Consider the following 16,509-nt stretch of genomic DNA (forward strand, 5'->3'; position numbering starts at 1 on the left):
TTGACACGCAAATTCGGAGTGAATTTTGACATTTAAATATTGAATATAGTTTTGCTTCAAAATCCACCCAAACCCATGTATCAGTGACTTTAGCAGAGATTCGGTTCAATGACAGTTTTAAGGAATGGAAATAATGTAAAATATGAATTCATCCCCTCTCCGCCCCGAGTCCGTCCCCTAAAGTAACTCAATCTTTGGATTTTGGATCGAGACAGTCCGATTCGAATTCATCGCTCAAGATTGCTTCATGATTCAAATTCATCTATCGGAATGCGTGCTCTCCACTTTAGATAGATTATCATAAATTTGGTAGTGGGACTTCTGCTTATTTTTTGACAGATAGATGGGTTGATGAGTGTGCTCCTAACATCACATTTCCTCATCTATTTCTTATTATCTCTGAAGCCTTTCCACAAGCCACTTTGCAATTATCTTTGAGTGAGGCTACACTACTTTGTAATGCGAGGATTGTTCCGTACATTGAATTTATATCTTTATTTTTAAAGTTTAAATAGTCAATCCAAATTGCTCAACATTATTATTATATAAAAATATACTTGGAGACCAAATTTTATATATTTTGAAATTTTTTTACTATTGTTTTTTTGTAAGTAGAAAATCACTACTTTCGGATGGTCCATAATTTTTAGATCAAATGATTTTCTAATTGTCTCAAAAAATAGTAAAAAATTCTAAATAATATAAAATTTGATCTCTAAGTATATTTTCGTATGATAATAATGTTGAGCAGTTTGAATCAACTATTTAGATTTATAAATCCAATGCACAGAACGATCCGCGCATTGCAAAGTACCATAACCTCACTCATTATCTTTTAATATGCAATTAAGAGAGATAGTCACCTAATGGTTATTTTTTTTATGTTTATTCAATGCATAAATGGTTAGACTACGATGGAATATCCAATTCTGATTATACTACTACATGAGTCTAAAATATCTCTTAAAATCAAGTATGATCTTTGGTTAGTTAAAAGAAATAAAATTTTAACCAAAGTTAATAATTTCTTCAAAAGAGATTGTCCATTTTGTAGTCTTCCTGAGACACTGATCATTTTTTTTTACTTGTTATTATATTTTGCAGATTTGGACATAAATTGCAGCTTATAATAATTTTCGTTTTAATTGTGCTTCTGCACTAGAAAATTGTTCGGATTATGCAGAATCAGCATAGCCCGACTGTATCTGACCAAGTGCAGACGAGTCAAACCGGATCAAGAGATTGCGGAGCCCATTATAACGAATGCCTATCCTCTGCATTAACTTAAAAAGGAGAATCTTTTAAGTTAATGAATCTCAACCGTTTGATTTTAAACAGAGACAATTCGGATCCTGCTATAATATAATGGATCCTTTAATATTAGTGCAGATCTAATTCGTACACATTTTAAAACAAATCGGACGGTTAATATTCATTAACTCAAAAATTCTCTTTTGAGTTAATGCAGAGGATACGAGTTCCATGACGTAGTTAAAAATCAATGAATTTGACGCGATAGAATTGACCGCTTCCTCTTCTTCTCATTTTCAAGTAGGTAAAATCCCGGACAAAAGAGAGCCCACGCTCCACTTTCGGAAATTTTTTATTCATAGAAATTGAGAAAAAGGTAGAGAGAGAAATAGAAAGAGTACAGAGTTTGTGATATTGGTAGAAAGATCGGTACAGATTCTACTGATTCTAACAATCAAAACAGTTAGGATAGGTAGAATCTATATCCATCCTAACATATATGAATCTTCTACGGATCTTCTGCGGCATTGTCTGCAAAACAGAAATAACAACAGATCAATTTTGGATCTTTTGCGGCACCGTCTTCACAATCTGCAAAATAAAAAAAATTATAAATTATAATAGGTACAAATTCTATCTATCCTAACTATTTTGATTGTTAGAATCGATAAAATATGTATCAATTTTTCTATTAATATCACAAACTCTATAATCTTTGTTTCCCTCTCTACCTTTTCTTAATTTCTATGAATAGAAAATTTCCTCACACTTTCCGGGTCTTTGCTATCTCCTTACAGGTTAACACCGGATACCTTGTCTTTTTCTTCCTCGTGCCTACCCCAGATCAGCCGGAATTCGTATCTCTGCATTAACTCAAAAAGGAATCTTTTCAGTTGATGAATTTGGACTGTCCGATCAGCTTTATGATTCGTGTGAATTAAATCCGCACTAATGTTAATGATTCCCTATATTTTAGGTGGGGGCCGGATGGGCTCTGTTTACAATCGGATGGTCGATATGTATTAAATCAAAAGAGTATGTTAATGCAGACGATGCGGACTCGATCAGCCGATCACACGTACGCCTGCTATAAACAAAGGCAAATTGTGTAAAAGAACAAAAAAAGATTCCCTTCCAACTCGTGCCCTCCACCTGTACAACCCAAGTGCCCGTACAGTGGAGACCAGTTAGAAGAGGTGCGCATCGGTTGAATTGAACCTCTCATCGACTGCCTCTTTCGTTCATAGGTTCTCCATCAATATTCACTATTTCACCTCCCATTGAAAAGTGAAATCATTGATGGGAAAGATGAGAATAAGAACCGACAGGACCAGCTCTACTCGGACCCCCTTACTGATAAACTCTAATGGGGTATAGTATAACCAAATCACCTCCTTTCAGTGTTTTCACCCTGTTCATCAATTAGCTTCATAATTACATTTCTTCTGAATCTGAATTCGTGTAGTGTTCTGTAAAGAATCATCAATTGATTAATTTTATTGTAATTTTGATTGTAATTAAAGTATCATTGCTTACCAGATTGAAATAATCAAGTAATACTGTTTTTCTTTATAGGAATCTTTGGGCCTAGGCGATCTAGAAGAAGGCAGTACAGTTCAGGTGTTCTTTTAATTACCTCTCTTCTCCTTCTTTCTCAAAACTTAATTTCATCATCCAATGCAAGGATTGCAATTCTGGCCCTGTTTATTATTATTTTTTCAAGTATCTTGTCAAAGATTTAGTAATTTTTCAAATTAAAAAACCAAAACAAATGATAGACTGGCAGTACCTCTTGATACTTGAAACAAGGGCTGCCAAAAAAGCTCGTAGTTCGTGATTCAATTGACTTCGATTCGAAAAAAAAATCGCAATTAACTCGTTCGATTGAAGTTCGTTCTGAAACAAATCAAACCAGTTCGATTCGAATCTTATTCAAACTCAAACTCAAACTAGAGTAAGTTTGACTTGGTTTGATTCGTTTGCAGCCCTACTTGAAACCCATACAGTAATCCTTGCTTTAGTAATAAATTAACAACAATATATATATATATTTTTTGTTAATGTGGGATATTACTGACAGTACTGCACTATTTAACCCAGCCAGGAAATGTCACCTTCTGCCGAATTTTCAGCCTGGTAATTAAGATGTCCTCTTTTGCTCTTATTTTTTTATCATTATAATTTGTTGCCTGCTTTATATATTGTTTCTTTGCTTGATACCACAACTCATTTGCAAGTGAAATTTTAGGCGAAGCCAGAGGCTGGAAGTTTGGTTATTGGTACTATTGCATTGCTCATTGCTTCCTTCAGTAACATTCTTATTGTAAGTTATATTTTTCCATCATTCCAAATTTCCTTCTTATTTTACTTGCATAAGGCTCTCTGAACTGGTAATTTAACGTTTTTGAAAATACAGCCAAAATATGGGGGACAGATTATAGATATTGTGTCAGGAGACATAAGTGAGCCTGAAGAAAAAGCTGAAGCCCTAGATGCTGTCAGGGACACAATATTGGACATTGTTCTCATTGTTGTTATAGGGTAACTTTTGTTTTATTCATCTAAAACCAAAAGGGGCTAAATTTTATATATAGACTCTTAAAAGTGAGTTCATGCAGATCAATTTGCTCAGCGCTACGTGCTTGGCTTTTCAATTCAGCTAGTGAGAGAGTTGTTGCACGACTAAGGAAAGACTTGTTCACTCATCTTGTTAACCAGGTACTTTTTCTATGCTTTACCTTATTACTATGACAATGTATTTTGCAAATTAAAGCCAGTATCTATTTTATCTGCTAATGGCACTCGGCACATATCATACTTCCTATCAACACCCAACATGCCTGAGATATTTCAGCAGGTCTCTTCCATTACATATTGACATATCTGTCCTAACTCATTACCCTCTCTATTTCCTATAATGCCACTTGATCTAGACATAAAGAAAATATGGTGGGTAGAACATCAAATATGAGAATGGGTTTTTACTTGAAAATATAATAGATATTGTGTGAAATTTGCAAGAAGGTAAATTCAATCATGAATTTATTCTCTCCGCATGCTAATATAACTCCCAAATGCCATTTTCACAGGAAATAGCATTTTTTGATGTGACGAGAACTGGAGAGCTCTTGAGTCGGCTTTCAGAGGATACACAAGTAATAAAGAATGCGGCCACTACTAACCTTTCTGAGGCTCTGCGCAACATTGCAACCACACTAATGGGTCTCGGGTACATGTTTCTCACTTCTTGGAAGCTAACATGTGAGTGTCAAAGTACAGATTACAATTTTCGCCTGCTTCGATGTTAATGCTTGCTTATAATTTGAGGCTATAACATTGCACAAGCATACACACAAATAAAAACTGATATAATTTTTTAGCTACCTTAAACTGTGAAGTTTTTGTAGTGCTCATAATTTCTTTCTTTGGATCACAGTGTTGGCACTGGTTGTGGTGCCTGTAATATCAGTTGGAGTTCGTACCTTTGGTAGGTACCTGCGTGAACTATCTCATCAGACTCAGGCTGCTGCAGCTGTTGCTTCTTCCATTGCTGAGGTTCAATTGATCAGAACTTCTGTATCTTCATAATATATCAATTTAATTTGAGTTCTTGACAGTAGCTTCTGAGATATGATCTGACAAGAATAGTTGATTCAATTTCAGGAGTCATTTGGTGCGATTCGCACAGTCAGATCCTTTGCACAAGAGGGTCATGAGGTGTCACGCTACTCCAACAAAGTGGACGAGACCTTGAAACTAGGACTCAAGCAAGCTGTTAGTTATTCTTTCTCAATGCATGTTCCTACAAATATTTTATTATTTTGCTTAGAAGCATTTTCTTAACGTTATGGAATGATTATATGTGATTGTTTAGAAATTAGTGGGGCTATTCTCGGGAGGTATGAATGCTGCGTCAACATTGTCAGTGGTAACAGTAGTGATTTATGGAGCTAATTTAACTATCAAAGGATCTATGACTGCTGGTGCTCTCACATCCTTCATCCTTTACAGTCTTACAGGTAACTTATCGGTATTAGGATATGCCTATTTTACCCTTGGTGGTACTGAATACTAGTTCTGATGTAGTTTTGTTGCATGGTGACAGTTGGTTCGTCTGTATCGGCCTTGTCTGGGTTATACACTACTGTAATGAAGGCAACAGGTGCAAGCCGGAGAGTGTTTCAGCTATTGGATCGGGTTTCCTCTATGCCTACCTCTGGAGATAAATGTCCAATTATGTGAGATTCCCTGGACTGGCATAATTTTTTATTTGAATTTCCTAGATTCAATTTTTTTTTTTTTTAATTTGTTTGTTCTGGATTTAGTGATAATGAAGGCGATGTTGAACTGGATGATGTGTGGTTCTCCTATCCTTCCCGATCTTCTCACATGATACTTAAAGTAAATTTTGAAATTAGATTATCAAATTCTTCATAGACAATAAAATTAATATGTCCCATCTTTATGAAAATTTACACCATTAAAATTGCAGGGAATTACACTGAAATTGAACCCAGGTCAGAAGGTTGCACTTGTTGGGCCAAGTGGTGGTGGAAAAGTAACTCTTTTCTTAATTTATTTTATTCTATCATATCATGGGTTGCTAACTTGCGCTATATATCATACATAAAATGGTGGAATTTTTTGTGTCTTTGCAGACCACCATAGCAAACCTGATACAGCGGTTTTATGACCCTTTAAAGGGGAAGATATTACTAAATGGCATCCCCTTGGTAGATATATCGCACAAGTATCTCCACAAACAGGTACTTGCTATATAATCCATCATTGTTTTATTGGAGGAAATTTTACAAGTACTTGTGCTTAATATTATCTCTCATTTATCTTGGCAAAAATAATTCAGGTGAGCATAGTAAGCCAGGAACCGACACTATTTAACTGCTCGATTGAAGAGAACATTGCTTATGGCCTGGATGGAACAGCCAGTGAAGCTGATATTGAAAACATTGCTGTACGTAAATCTTACTGAAAGAAATATACATTAAAATTTACAACCAAACTTGATTTTATTTACATAAGAAAAATGAAATACAGAGAATGGCAAATGCGCACGAGTTTATATCGAAATTTCCAGACAAGTACAAGACGGTTGTTGGAGAAAGAGGGATAAGACTGTCAGGAGGCCAGAAGCAGAGAGTGGCAATAGCAAGGGCTTTACTGATGAACCCACGTGTGCTTCTCTTGGATGAGGCTACAAGTGCTCTTGATGCTGAAAGTGAATATCTTGTTCAGGTATTTCTTTTTTCTTAAATAAAAGATAAACTCATGCACAATACCTTTAATCCTTTAGTTTATGCATCTTTATTTAGAGAATTAATGTCTGCTTTTATTGTGTTTATTGGTGTTTCTGTAAAATTTTGGATTATGGGCCATTGAACCATCTTAAATATGGAATAATTGAACAGGATGCTATGGATTCTTTGATGAGAGGGAGAACTGTCCTTGTAATCGCACACCGTCTCTCAACTGTTCAGAGTGCCGATAGTGTAGCTGTCATATCAGATGGTCAAATTGTGGAGAGTGGGACCCATGATGAGCTACTTTGCCAGAACGGGATCTATACGGCTCTTGTCAAGCGCCAATTGCAACAAGGCCCCAAATTTGAAGCTGAAACTGACATTGTCAATGAGGAGTAAACTGAATTACTTTGCTGAACCTCTTATTTATTTCTCTAGTACACAGAGATATAGCAAACACGGAAATATTGATCTTCTTGTCAGTACAAACTTGTTGACATGTTCAAGTTGTGAATCTAGATTCCAACTGATATAGATTTGTATTGATAAATTAATATAGTACCGGTGCTAGGGAACATTCTCTAGAGTGGCTAAGCCAGTGTTATCCTGTAATTCTGTGTCATACAAGAGGATCTTATAGGGACACACAGCAGTTTTTTTTTTTTTGTTTTGAAAAGAAGTGGAGTATTCCACCGATTTCCATTAACATGAAAACCTTACAAACTCATTACAGTTCCAATTGGTACCACCTCTCTGGTACCAGTAACCAAACTCACAAAATACAAAAACTGGTACTAAGCAAATACCACAAGCACACAACAAAATATACCCTGCAAACAACACAATTGCTACAAAAGACAATTAAGCAAAAAGACCCTGACAAACTAAGTAATCCCAGAAGACTGCAACTGGCTGTTTTGAGTAGCATCCTCACCATCCAAAGTTGTCCCTGCTTAAAGCACAGGGATCATATCCTGTTCTTTCTCCATGAAAGTTGCTACTGTAGTACCTATCAGGTCCTTCACATCACAAGGCAAAATGAGATTAAGTTGAGAGCTTAAGTCAGATTTTTTAACCTAAAGATTTAATATCCTGTATTCTTCCATCTTTGAAAACAATTCTGTTCCTATCCAGCTATAAATTCCACAAAACTGAACCTCTTATTATTTCTACTAAGTTTGCATCTTTCAAAGGTATACAATAGTCTATTTCCCACAGATCTCTATTAATTTCTTGTATAATAACAAAAATGTCTGTGCTTAATTTATCTAGAGAAAATGAAGGGAAATTCCATACTCGATTTTAGCTTTGTGTTTGAATTTGAAAAATACATTTTTCAAGGAGATATACGGATAGAAGACTTGTCAGAAATGATGGTACAAGTTAAATGAAGTAAACTCAAATGCTGCAGTACATAATACACATTGTTGTAAGATTGGGGTTGTGGTGTTAAAGAAAATTAATGTATCCAATTCTGCAAGTCAATGTCAAAGCAACATCACCACTTTGCAGTGTTGAAACCTTGAACCATTGAAGGAAAGGCGATATGAGGCGATCAGATAAATCACACAAATCAGCTAGAACGTATTTACAACATATTGCTTTTGTCGGCTCATAATTTTAATTAATTGGCTCTTAAATTCAAGTGATATAATCATCAAAATTAACATGTCTTTTAAATATGATCATCATGCTGGTGGTTTTTTTTTTTTTTTTTTGCGTCAAATATATATAACAACAACTATCGTGCACAAAATTATACTGGAATTATGTAGAAAGTTGTGTGTGCCGTATAATAATGATAATCAACATATAGACTCTCTATACAGAGTAGAACTAGGGTGCTCTTAAGCTCACCAAAGTTTTGGTGAGCTTAACTCTAAAACTCATCAAATCGATTTCAAATGACGAATCCGAACCGTTGAAACCCATCTACCTTACGTGTGATGCATCTACATGTGAAATTTTTAAATATTCTAATTAATTTAGTATAAAGTCAAGCGGTCAAAATTAGAAGGTTAATAAACTAATTTTAGTGCATTCATTTTTTGAACGTTTTTACAAGCTAGGTAGCAAATATTATGCAACCTGATAGGTACTACAGACGTGAATATTTTTGCTTAAAATGTTTCAAATATTATGCACAAAAAAATATTACAATGCATTTACAAGCTATTGTGACTCGTAGTTGATTCACTCACTAACAGCTCGTTTGTTTTCGGACTGAGCTATTAACGAGTCAGCTCGTCACTAACTCGGTTCAAAATTAACAAGTTCAAGTTGGGATCTAGCTAGCTCGCCAGCTTGACTAGGCATCAATTTGTGAATTTGTATGAATTTGTGTGCATTTTATACTGTCTAGCTAGGGGTGTAAACGGATCGAATATTATCCGATTTCGTCTGGATCTGGATCCGGATGTAAACGGATCGGATATTATCCGTATCCGTATCTGAAACTATCCGTATCCATATCTGTATCTGAAAAATTATAACGGATAACAATATGGTAAGACATTTAACTATCCGTATCTGATCGTTTACACTTTTAAACCACAACAAATGTGCTATATGTTCTTAAATTGATTTATTATATTACAATAATTTATTAAATTGCATATAGATATATATATATATATATATATATATATATATATATATATATATATATAGAGCTAGGCTACGGTGAGTTGCGAAGTAAAGCGACTATTTTACTTCACGCTCATATTTTGCGATTTTAAAGTTCAAAACGTCGATCCGAACCGTTCATCTTGTTCTCCATATTGAAATGTGCTTGGAGACCAAATTTTACATTTTTTGGAATTTTTTTACTATTTATTAAGCAATTTTGAAAGTCGCTGATCTGATGGTCCAGAAAATTTTACTGTTTTTTACTGTTTACAGCAAAACAGCAATTTTAAAAAATACTTAATAAATAGCAAAAAAATTCTAAAAAATGTAAAATTTGGTCTCCAAGCACATTTCAATATGGATTAAACATCTAACGGTTCGGATCGGTCATTTGGACTTTCAAAATAAAAATACGGCGTGAAGTAGAAACGCGTTTTATTTCGCAACTCACCGTAGCCCACCTCTCTCTCTCTCTCTCTATATATATATATAGAGAGAGAGAGAGATAGGCTAATATCAAAACGTTTGCACCAAACCCTCCCGTGCAACCAAGTCATTTTCCGATTTGGAAAGTCCAAACGACCGATCCGAACCGTTAGATGTTTAATCCATATTGAAATGTGCTTGGAGACCAAATTTTACATTTTTTGGAATTTTTTTGCTATTTATTAAGATGGTTTGAAAATCGTTGTTTTTATTAAAATTTTGCACCACTGGAAAACAGCAATTTCAAACCATCTTAATAAGTAGCAAAAAAATTCCAAAAAATGTAAAATTTGGTCTCCAAGCACATTTCAATATGGATTAAACATCTAACGGTTCGGATCGGTCGTTTGGACTTTGCAAATTGGAGAACTGAACCGTTTGTTCCTGAGGGTTGGAACAAACGTTTTGATATTAGCCACTCTCTCTCTCTCTCTATATATATATATATATATATTGATGAACAATATAATACTATGACATAATTAGTGACTAATATTTTAATAATATAATAGATGTTTTGTAACCAACAAGCTAATTATGAAAAATATTCGTATCTGTCTGAAATCTGATCTGTATCTGTAACGTTTAATATCCAATCTGTATCCGAGACTATTCGTATTCGTATCTGTATCCAAAAATTATAACATATATGGTAAGACCACTATCCGATCCGTATCTGACCGTTTACACCCCTATATCTAGCTCAGTACAGCTCGATCAAATAAGTTAATAAAATTTATTTTCTTCTTAAAACAAGATCCAGTCAAACCCAACAAGCAAACTCATCAACTCGGACATATAAATCAAGTTTGCTCGTGAGTCAAACAAGTTAGCTTCTAAGGGCGTGTTCGGATGTCACGGGATTACGGAATGGGAATGGGAATAGGAATTCACTTTTGAAAAAGTGGGAACCCACGAGTAGGGAATAACGGGATTAATTATGGGAATATGAGAAAATGAGTGTTCGTTTGTATCATGGGATTAATTGTGAGAAATCTTTATTTATTTTAAAATATGTATATTTATTTAATTGTTTTAGTTTAGTTTAGTTATAAATTATTTTTTATTTAATTTCTATTTTTGAATAGTATAGCATTATGTTATGTATTGATTTTTTAAATTATACTAATGAAATTAAATAAAATTGATTAAATAATAATATTAAAAGGATGAACCATTTCTAATAAAAAATATTACTAGAATGGTACAAATAAAATAAGAAAATTTTATAAATAAATTAAAAAAAATAAGAAAACAACAATTAAAAACATTTACAAAAAATAAACATTTATAAAGAAACAAACAAGCATTTAAAATATATAATTACAAAAATTAGAAAACAAACAAACATTTAATTATTGATTATTTTTTTATAATATATATATATATATATATAATTAAATAAGAAGTATTTAATGAAATGGAATAAATAAAATAAGAAATATTTATAAACAGATAAATAAAACAATTAAGAAAACATAAACATTTAATAAAAATTTATAAATAATAATAATATTTTATATACATTTATAAACAAAATATTTAAAATGTGTTGTAAAAAAAAGATTTATAAATATGTAATTAAAAAATATATATATAAACATTACTTATTAATTATAATATATTTATTTATAAACATTTATAAATATAAGTGGCAACTAACTTTGAAAATATGTGCTAGGATATTCAATATAACAACTAACATGTGGGGGCAAATTCAAATATGTGATTAAATATGTCTGACTAGACCGAACCATTATTAATCCCACAATAGAAAAGAGACAAAAGGGAGGACCTTATATATAGATCATAGTGAAAGCTTGTTAGATGACAAAATCAGAAAGAGAAAGAAAAGTTGTTCACGTGGGTGAGAGAGAAAAAAAAAAACAATTTTAAAAGTTGTAGTGTGAGCCCAGTCAAGAGAGAGAAGGAATGGGAAAAAAAAATGCATTCCAAGCTCCGTTTTTTGTTCCTACAAATTTACACCGATATGGAAATTAGCGTAGAAAATAAAATGAGAATAATAAAAAAAAATCCTGTACAGCCGAACAGCTTTGGAAATTTAAATAGAAATTATTACAAATTCCAACTAAATCCTGTGGGAATGGAGACTGCCGAACAGAGAACAGAGTCATGGAAGCAATTCAAACCCATTTAAAAAAAGTTAACTCGAACTCGATTTGCCCAGAAATATAAATCAACATTAGAGGTTAAACCTGAATCCAGTTTTTGTGTACCCTGACTCAAAATATCCTGATTAAGCCACTTGGCACAACACGTTTATTCCACTAGACTTTTATGTCGTGACATGTTTTGTGTGTAATTCTAAATTAATTTGACATCTTCTATCGAGTAAATATTGTCAGGCTTGCAAAGCATGAAGAAATGAAGGTTTGAAGAAGTATAAATACAAATATTCAAGGTCGACCACAAGAATTCTTCAAGAATATTCGACTGTAAATTTCTGGCCTCCCCAAAAAGATATAGGAAGAGAGAAAGATCATCAGTCCATCTTTTTACAAAAGAAAACTCGGAACCAAAAAATGGCGCCATCGATGCCTCCCTTTCATTCGCTACTGGCCCCCCATGTCTCCAGCGAGAACTCCTCGGGCCAAATTTCCACGGTGTTCGCCGGAGTCCAGCTCGATTCAACACTCCGACGCTTCTCCTCTGACTATCTCCGCCTTCTCCATTGCTCTCAATCCCAGGCACAGCACTGTTTTCCTTAATCCTTATATTAACCGATAAAAGAAAATCAAATTTGTTATTCTTCCTTATTAAAGTATTTTGAGATCTTAATGTGCAGTTACGCAGTAAGCTGGAAGAATTGAAATCTGGTTCCATTCTCATGTGGAGCAACATGTGTTCGAAGAAATGCCTAGTGTTTGGAAGTATTCAATCTGGTGTACGGCCGCAGTTCTGTTTGATTGCCAGGAAGGAATTTGATAGGGAAGAAGGGTTTCTGAGCAGTATCGAGTCCCTTGTTAAGAATTTTCAGAGGAACAATTCTAATAAAAGGTTCTGGACGGATGTTCTTCTCGGTGCAAATCTTTTGTAAGTTGAAGATTTCAACTTTGAATAATCTTTGCTTGATTAATTTTAGATGAAGGTTGACATTCCAGTATCAGTAAGCCAGATATGCTGTTGAGCCTTAATTTTTGTAAAATGTTATAAATAAAATTTGCACGGATGTACAATTTCAAAATACCTTTTTAATTTCTAATAATTTGTTACATTCTTAGGGCCTATGGGGCTCAGGTTGCATCAAAAGGTAGGCTGGTTTTGTGGGGAGCCAAGGTTGGATTCTTAACTTTCCTTTTTGGACCTAGTTCCTTGCTGTTTTTTCTTACATTATGATTTCAAAAACCAACAAATTTCTTACGTCTTCTATTTTCTTTTTTTTGAGAAGGTGAACAGCTTGATTCGTGAAGGACAAATTTGGAGATTGGCCACGTCATCTTTTCTACATGCAAACATTCTTCACCTAATGGTAAGAAATCTAATATCAGAAAAATAAAATTATTTTGGTTAGAATCCTACAGTATCGTTTAAATTTATGGGGGTGAGAAGAGCCTAGAAATGTACCTCCCTAGCAAAGTAGAAGACTAGAAGCCACATGATGCTTTTGTGGTGTTTTTTTCTTTTTGTTGCCTTTCTCCTATTTTTATTTAAAGTGCCACTTGTGTTGTTTAGGCTCAATTAATCCTAAAGTGTGCAATGCAGTAACCAGAAAGCACAAAAAGAGATCGGGGAATAAATTTTCTTTACCTCCCTGCTTCTATCAGAATTGACGGGTATTGCAATGGTTGGTATATTTTGTTGCCACTATATCATGGTTCAGAATAAGTCAACATGGTCCGGATCAATTTCAGTTCCCAGCATGCTTCAGGCTTGAATGTTTATGTATTAAGGTCATTTTAGGTTGACAGGTTTGCCCAAAGATGGTATTGCACTCGATTTTCTAGATCAGATAAGGTTCGCCTTGATGTTAGACTTATTTGCATGTTAGCTAATTGCAGGATCACTCAGGCTTAGGTCTGGTTGGATTTAGGTTTGGGTTTAATTTTAGGGTTCTGGCAGTCAGGTTTTTCTTTTTTGTTTGGTTGGATCAGATATTGCCAGCTCGGAACTTAAGTGTCTTATTCAATTGTTTTGCAGGTGAACTGCTATTCGTTGAACTCAATTGGTCCTCCAGTCGAGCGTCTTGTGGGACCCAGTCGATTTCTGGAAATTTATTTTTCTTCGGCGCTTGCAAGTATGAAACATAAACATGATGACATGCCTAGATTTAAACTAGATCAATTAAAGTAGACTTGGTAGAGTCCTAATACCATACCCTCAAAAGCCCAACAACAACCTCTAGTGTATTATATTGTTATATGAAGAAATTGGTGCATCATGAAACATGCAAGCGATGTATTATTTCCAAAGAAGGTGAACTATGCAGATGGTTTACACATGCAATATATGGTTCAAATATATCCAAGTGGTCGGTGCTATATACATAACCAAATGAAGGAGTTTTTGCTAATTTGGCGGTTGATAAAAGTTATGCTTTTTGTCGAGTTACCTTCTTCTTTTTTCTTATTGAATTGATCTTGAATTAGTTGAATTTCAACATTTCACTAAAAAAAAAAATAGGTTCACTTATGAGCTACCATTTCTGCCCCGCCCCTTCATTAGGCGCATCTGGAGCTGTCTGTGGTCTGGTAAACAACTCTGTCTATGTTTCCTGTTGTTACTTCTGATTATTTCATTTTTTTATACCCGCAAAACTTTGCTTGCTATATATTTAAAACAAGAAAATCAAGTAAACTAGAGGAAAATTTGGTAATATCTTCTACACTAAGATTTTCCTCATTTCTTGGATGATGTTAATGTCAGCTCTCTTTGTAAATACCTCTTTGAATGAGGAACGGCTGTGTGTAAGTTTTGGTATTTGATGTAGTAATATTGCAAAATACACTTGCTTGCTATAGGTTGGTGCATACGCAGTGTATATTTGGAGGAATAAAAATCGGATCCGGAGTGCAGACAAGCAGCTAGAGCGCATTGGATCTGTCATTGCCTTGAATATGGTGTTACTCCATCTAACTTGAGTTTATTAAAAAAAAAAATACTTTGTGCAAAATTTCAATCTGCCTCCATAATAGTTGCCCCTGGTAGTTGCAACTGGGGCATCAAGAGCATGGGTCAGGCTGTAATTTTGCATCAGCTAGCGTGCTTTAGAAACACGCAGCATCTCATACCACTAAATATATATTAATGGCAGTTTTTCCTTGAAATATAAAAATGGGTGGGGATTCCTTGACAACATTATATCTTGACAACCTCTCTCAAATCATATTCCAAAAATATGAAAAACCCTGTTTTGAAAAATTCTGAAAAAATAGTAAAAAAATTATAAAAAATGTAAAATTTGGTCTCCAAACACATATTAATGTGGAGAATATGTTGAAAACGCAAAAACGAGTTATAAGCATATGCTCTCATATGCTTATGGAAGTAGAATAGCCAACCTCATATATATATATATATAAAGAAAAAGATTATAGATGTATTGTTTTCCTTGTAAATTGGCTGTGTATCAATTTTCACGTAATTTAAATATCATTTGACATTTTATCAAATACTGTTAAATGAAGATGTTGCTGAAGAACGGTGAAATTTGCATAAATTTCATCATTTTCATGTATATGACATGTATAAAGTGTAGATTACATTTTACTTATTGGTTTTCAAAAATATAAATTATTTTTTATGGCTATCGAAGTAAATGGTTCTCAATGGATTCCCACCCTATAAAATTTACGACCCTTTTTTTCTGGATGTAATTGCTTTATCTGCAGGTTATCGGATTGACCACTAAAGGCATTGATAACTGGGGCCATGTAAGTCTTGTTTAATTATTTTATGTATTTCAACTGCAGCTAAGATTATTTAATTAATTTAGAAAAAAATTTGAGCAATTCTAGTTGGGAGGCTTGCTTGGTGGAGCAGCTGTATCATGGTATCTCAATCGCCAATAGGAGTATCAATTTGACTCTTATATAGATAAGTATATTCTTACACATACATAGCCTCTATTTCAATCTTCAAATATAATCAAAAGAAAATGTTCGTTTTGAATTTAGAGCTTGTGTAGGATTCATGTAAAGTTCAAATCAGCAGAGGACATGAAAAGAAGACATGTACTGCATTTCCGCATGTTATCTTACTGTTAAGTGTTAATGCATTTTTGTGAAATTTTTCTCATTTAATTTTGCGCAACAATTTTACCTATGAAATCTAGGTAGAAATTTATATTTGTTACAGTTAAATTTAAAGTTCTAACAATAAATCTAAAATTATAGATCTTGATGTACTTCACAAGATATGCATTCATATTTTTAATCTTTTGATCAAGAAGGGCTGTGAGTTTAGGGTTTAGGATTTATATTCATATTACTCTCAATTTTGTGAGTTTTTCAAATTTAGAAGGATAAATATAATATTATGAACTTTAGAAAGGGAAATATGTACTTTTTCAATTTAAAGTTCAATCGATAAATCTAAAATCAATAGAACTTGATGTACTTCATGTGGGGCATGCATTATATTTACAATCTTTTGATCAAGAAGCCATAAAATGTGTAAATATCTTCTGAGTTCAATTAAATGGTGAATAATATATCTATAATTTTAATTTGAAAATTTAATTATCAGCTATAATGGTTGATAAATTATTCGTTTGTAAGTATATCTCTTCCCTTTGATAATCACATTGATAGACTGATAATATCTTATGTGGCCAAAAAAAAATTATGCTAAGAACTAGCACAAAAGTGGCTAAAATCATTACTTAAAAAATTATGCAAAGAATTCTTTTTTTGGATAGTTCGTCAAT

At 33.5% G+C, this 16,509-nt stretch overlaps 2 protein-coding genes across 3 annotated transcripts; both read left to right on the top strand.

Moving 5' to 3' along the window:
- Nucleotides 1-2,313: 2,313 nt before the first annotated feature.
- ABCB27 (transporter associated with antigen processing protein 2) lies at nt 2,314-7,154 on the top strand. Its single transcript, XM_078323716.1, has 17 exons — nt 2,314-2,622; nt 2,827-2,871; nt 3,352-3,387; nt 3,500-3,574; nt 3,668-3,792; nt 3,870-3,969; nt 4,341-4,512; nt 4,688-4,806; nt 4,915-5,025; nt 5,126-5,270; nt 5,357-5,489; nt 5,577-5,652; nt 5,744-5,809; nt 5,910-6,017; nt 6,116-6,223; nt 6,307-6,504; nt 6,678-7,154. The coding sequence occupies exons 1-17, from the start codon at nt 2,551-2,553 to the stop codon at nt 6,906-6,908; spliced, it is 1,920 nt and encodes a 639-aa protein (XP_078179842.1). The 5' UTR covers nt 2,314-2,550; the 3' UTR covers nt 6,909-7,154.
- A 4,804-nt stretch (nt 7,155-11,958) lies between these two features.
- Nucleotides 11,959-15,874, top strand: RBL10 (RHOMBOID-like protein 10). Of its 2 annotated transcripts, none has more exons than XM_078323717.1 (9): nt 11,959-12,331; nt 12,430-12,677; nt 12,866-12,920; nt 13,033-13,113; nt 13,782-13,878; nt 14,265-14,332; nt 14,603-14,701; nt 15,473-15,514; nt 15,599-15,874. In XM_078323717.1, exons 1-9 carry the CDS (start codon nt 12,167-12,169, stop codon nt 15,650-15,652), a joined length of 909 nt encoding a protein of 302 aa, XP_078179843.1. In that variant the 5' UTR covers nt 11,959-12,166; the 3' UTR covers nt 15,653-15,874. The 2 variants fall into 2 exon arrangements, 1 of the variants encoding a protein (XP_078179843.1); XR_013518108.1 differs by having other exon boundaries at nt 11,964-12,331; nt 14,603-14,991; nt 15,166-15,514.
- The last annotated feature ends 635 nt before the right edge of the window (nt 15,875-16,509 follow it).

Source organism: Carex rostrata, chromosome 22, assembly GCF_964058835.1.
Source record: "Carex rostrata chromosome 22, lpCarRost1.2, whole genome shotgun sequence".
Lineage (NCBI taxonomy): Eukaryota > Viridiplantae > Streptophyta > Magnoliopsida > Poales > Cyperaceae > Carex > Carex rostrata.

What these genes read in the sequence shown, in the direction of transcription:
- ABCB27 (XM_078323716.1), top strand. Translation starts at nt 2,551, where the DNA reads ATGGGAAAGATGAGAATAAGAACCGACAGGACCAGCTCTACTCGGACC. An exon ending in AAGAAGGCAGTACAGTTCAG is followed by an intron (nt 2,872 to 3,351) that starts GTGTTCTTTTAA and finishes TATTTAACCCAG; the next exon opens with CCAGGAAATGTCACCTTCTG. An exon ending in AAAGTGAATATCTTGTTCAG is followed by an intron (nt 6,505 to 6,677) that starts GTATTTCTTTTT and finishes ATAATTGAACAG; the next exon opens with GATGCTATGGATTCTTTGAT.
- RBL10 (XM_078323717.1), top strand. Translation starts at nt 12,167, where the DNA reads ATGGCGCCATCGATGCCTCCCTTTCATTCGCTACTGGCCCCCCATGTC. An exon ending in CTTCTCGGTGCAAATCTTTT is followed by an intron (nt 12,678 to 12,865) that starts GTAAGTTGAAGA and finishes TTACATTCTTAG; the next exon opens with GGCCTATGGGGCTCAGGTTG. An exon ending in CAAACATTCTTCACCTAATG is followed by an intron (nt 13,114 to 13,781) that starts GTAAGAAATCTA and finishes ATTGTTTTGCAG; the next exon opens with GTGAACTGCTATTCGTTGAA.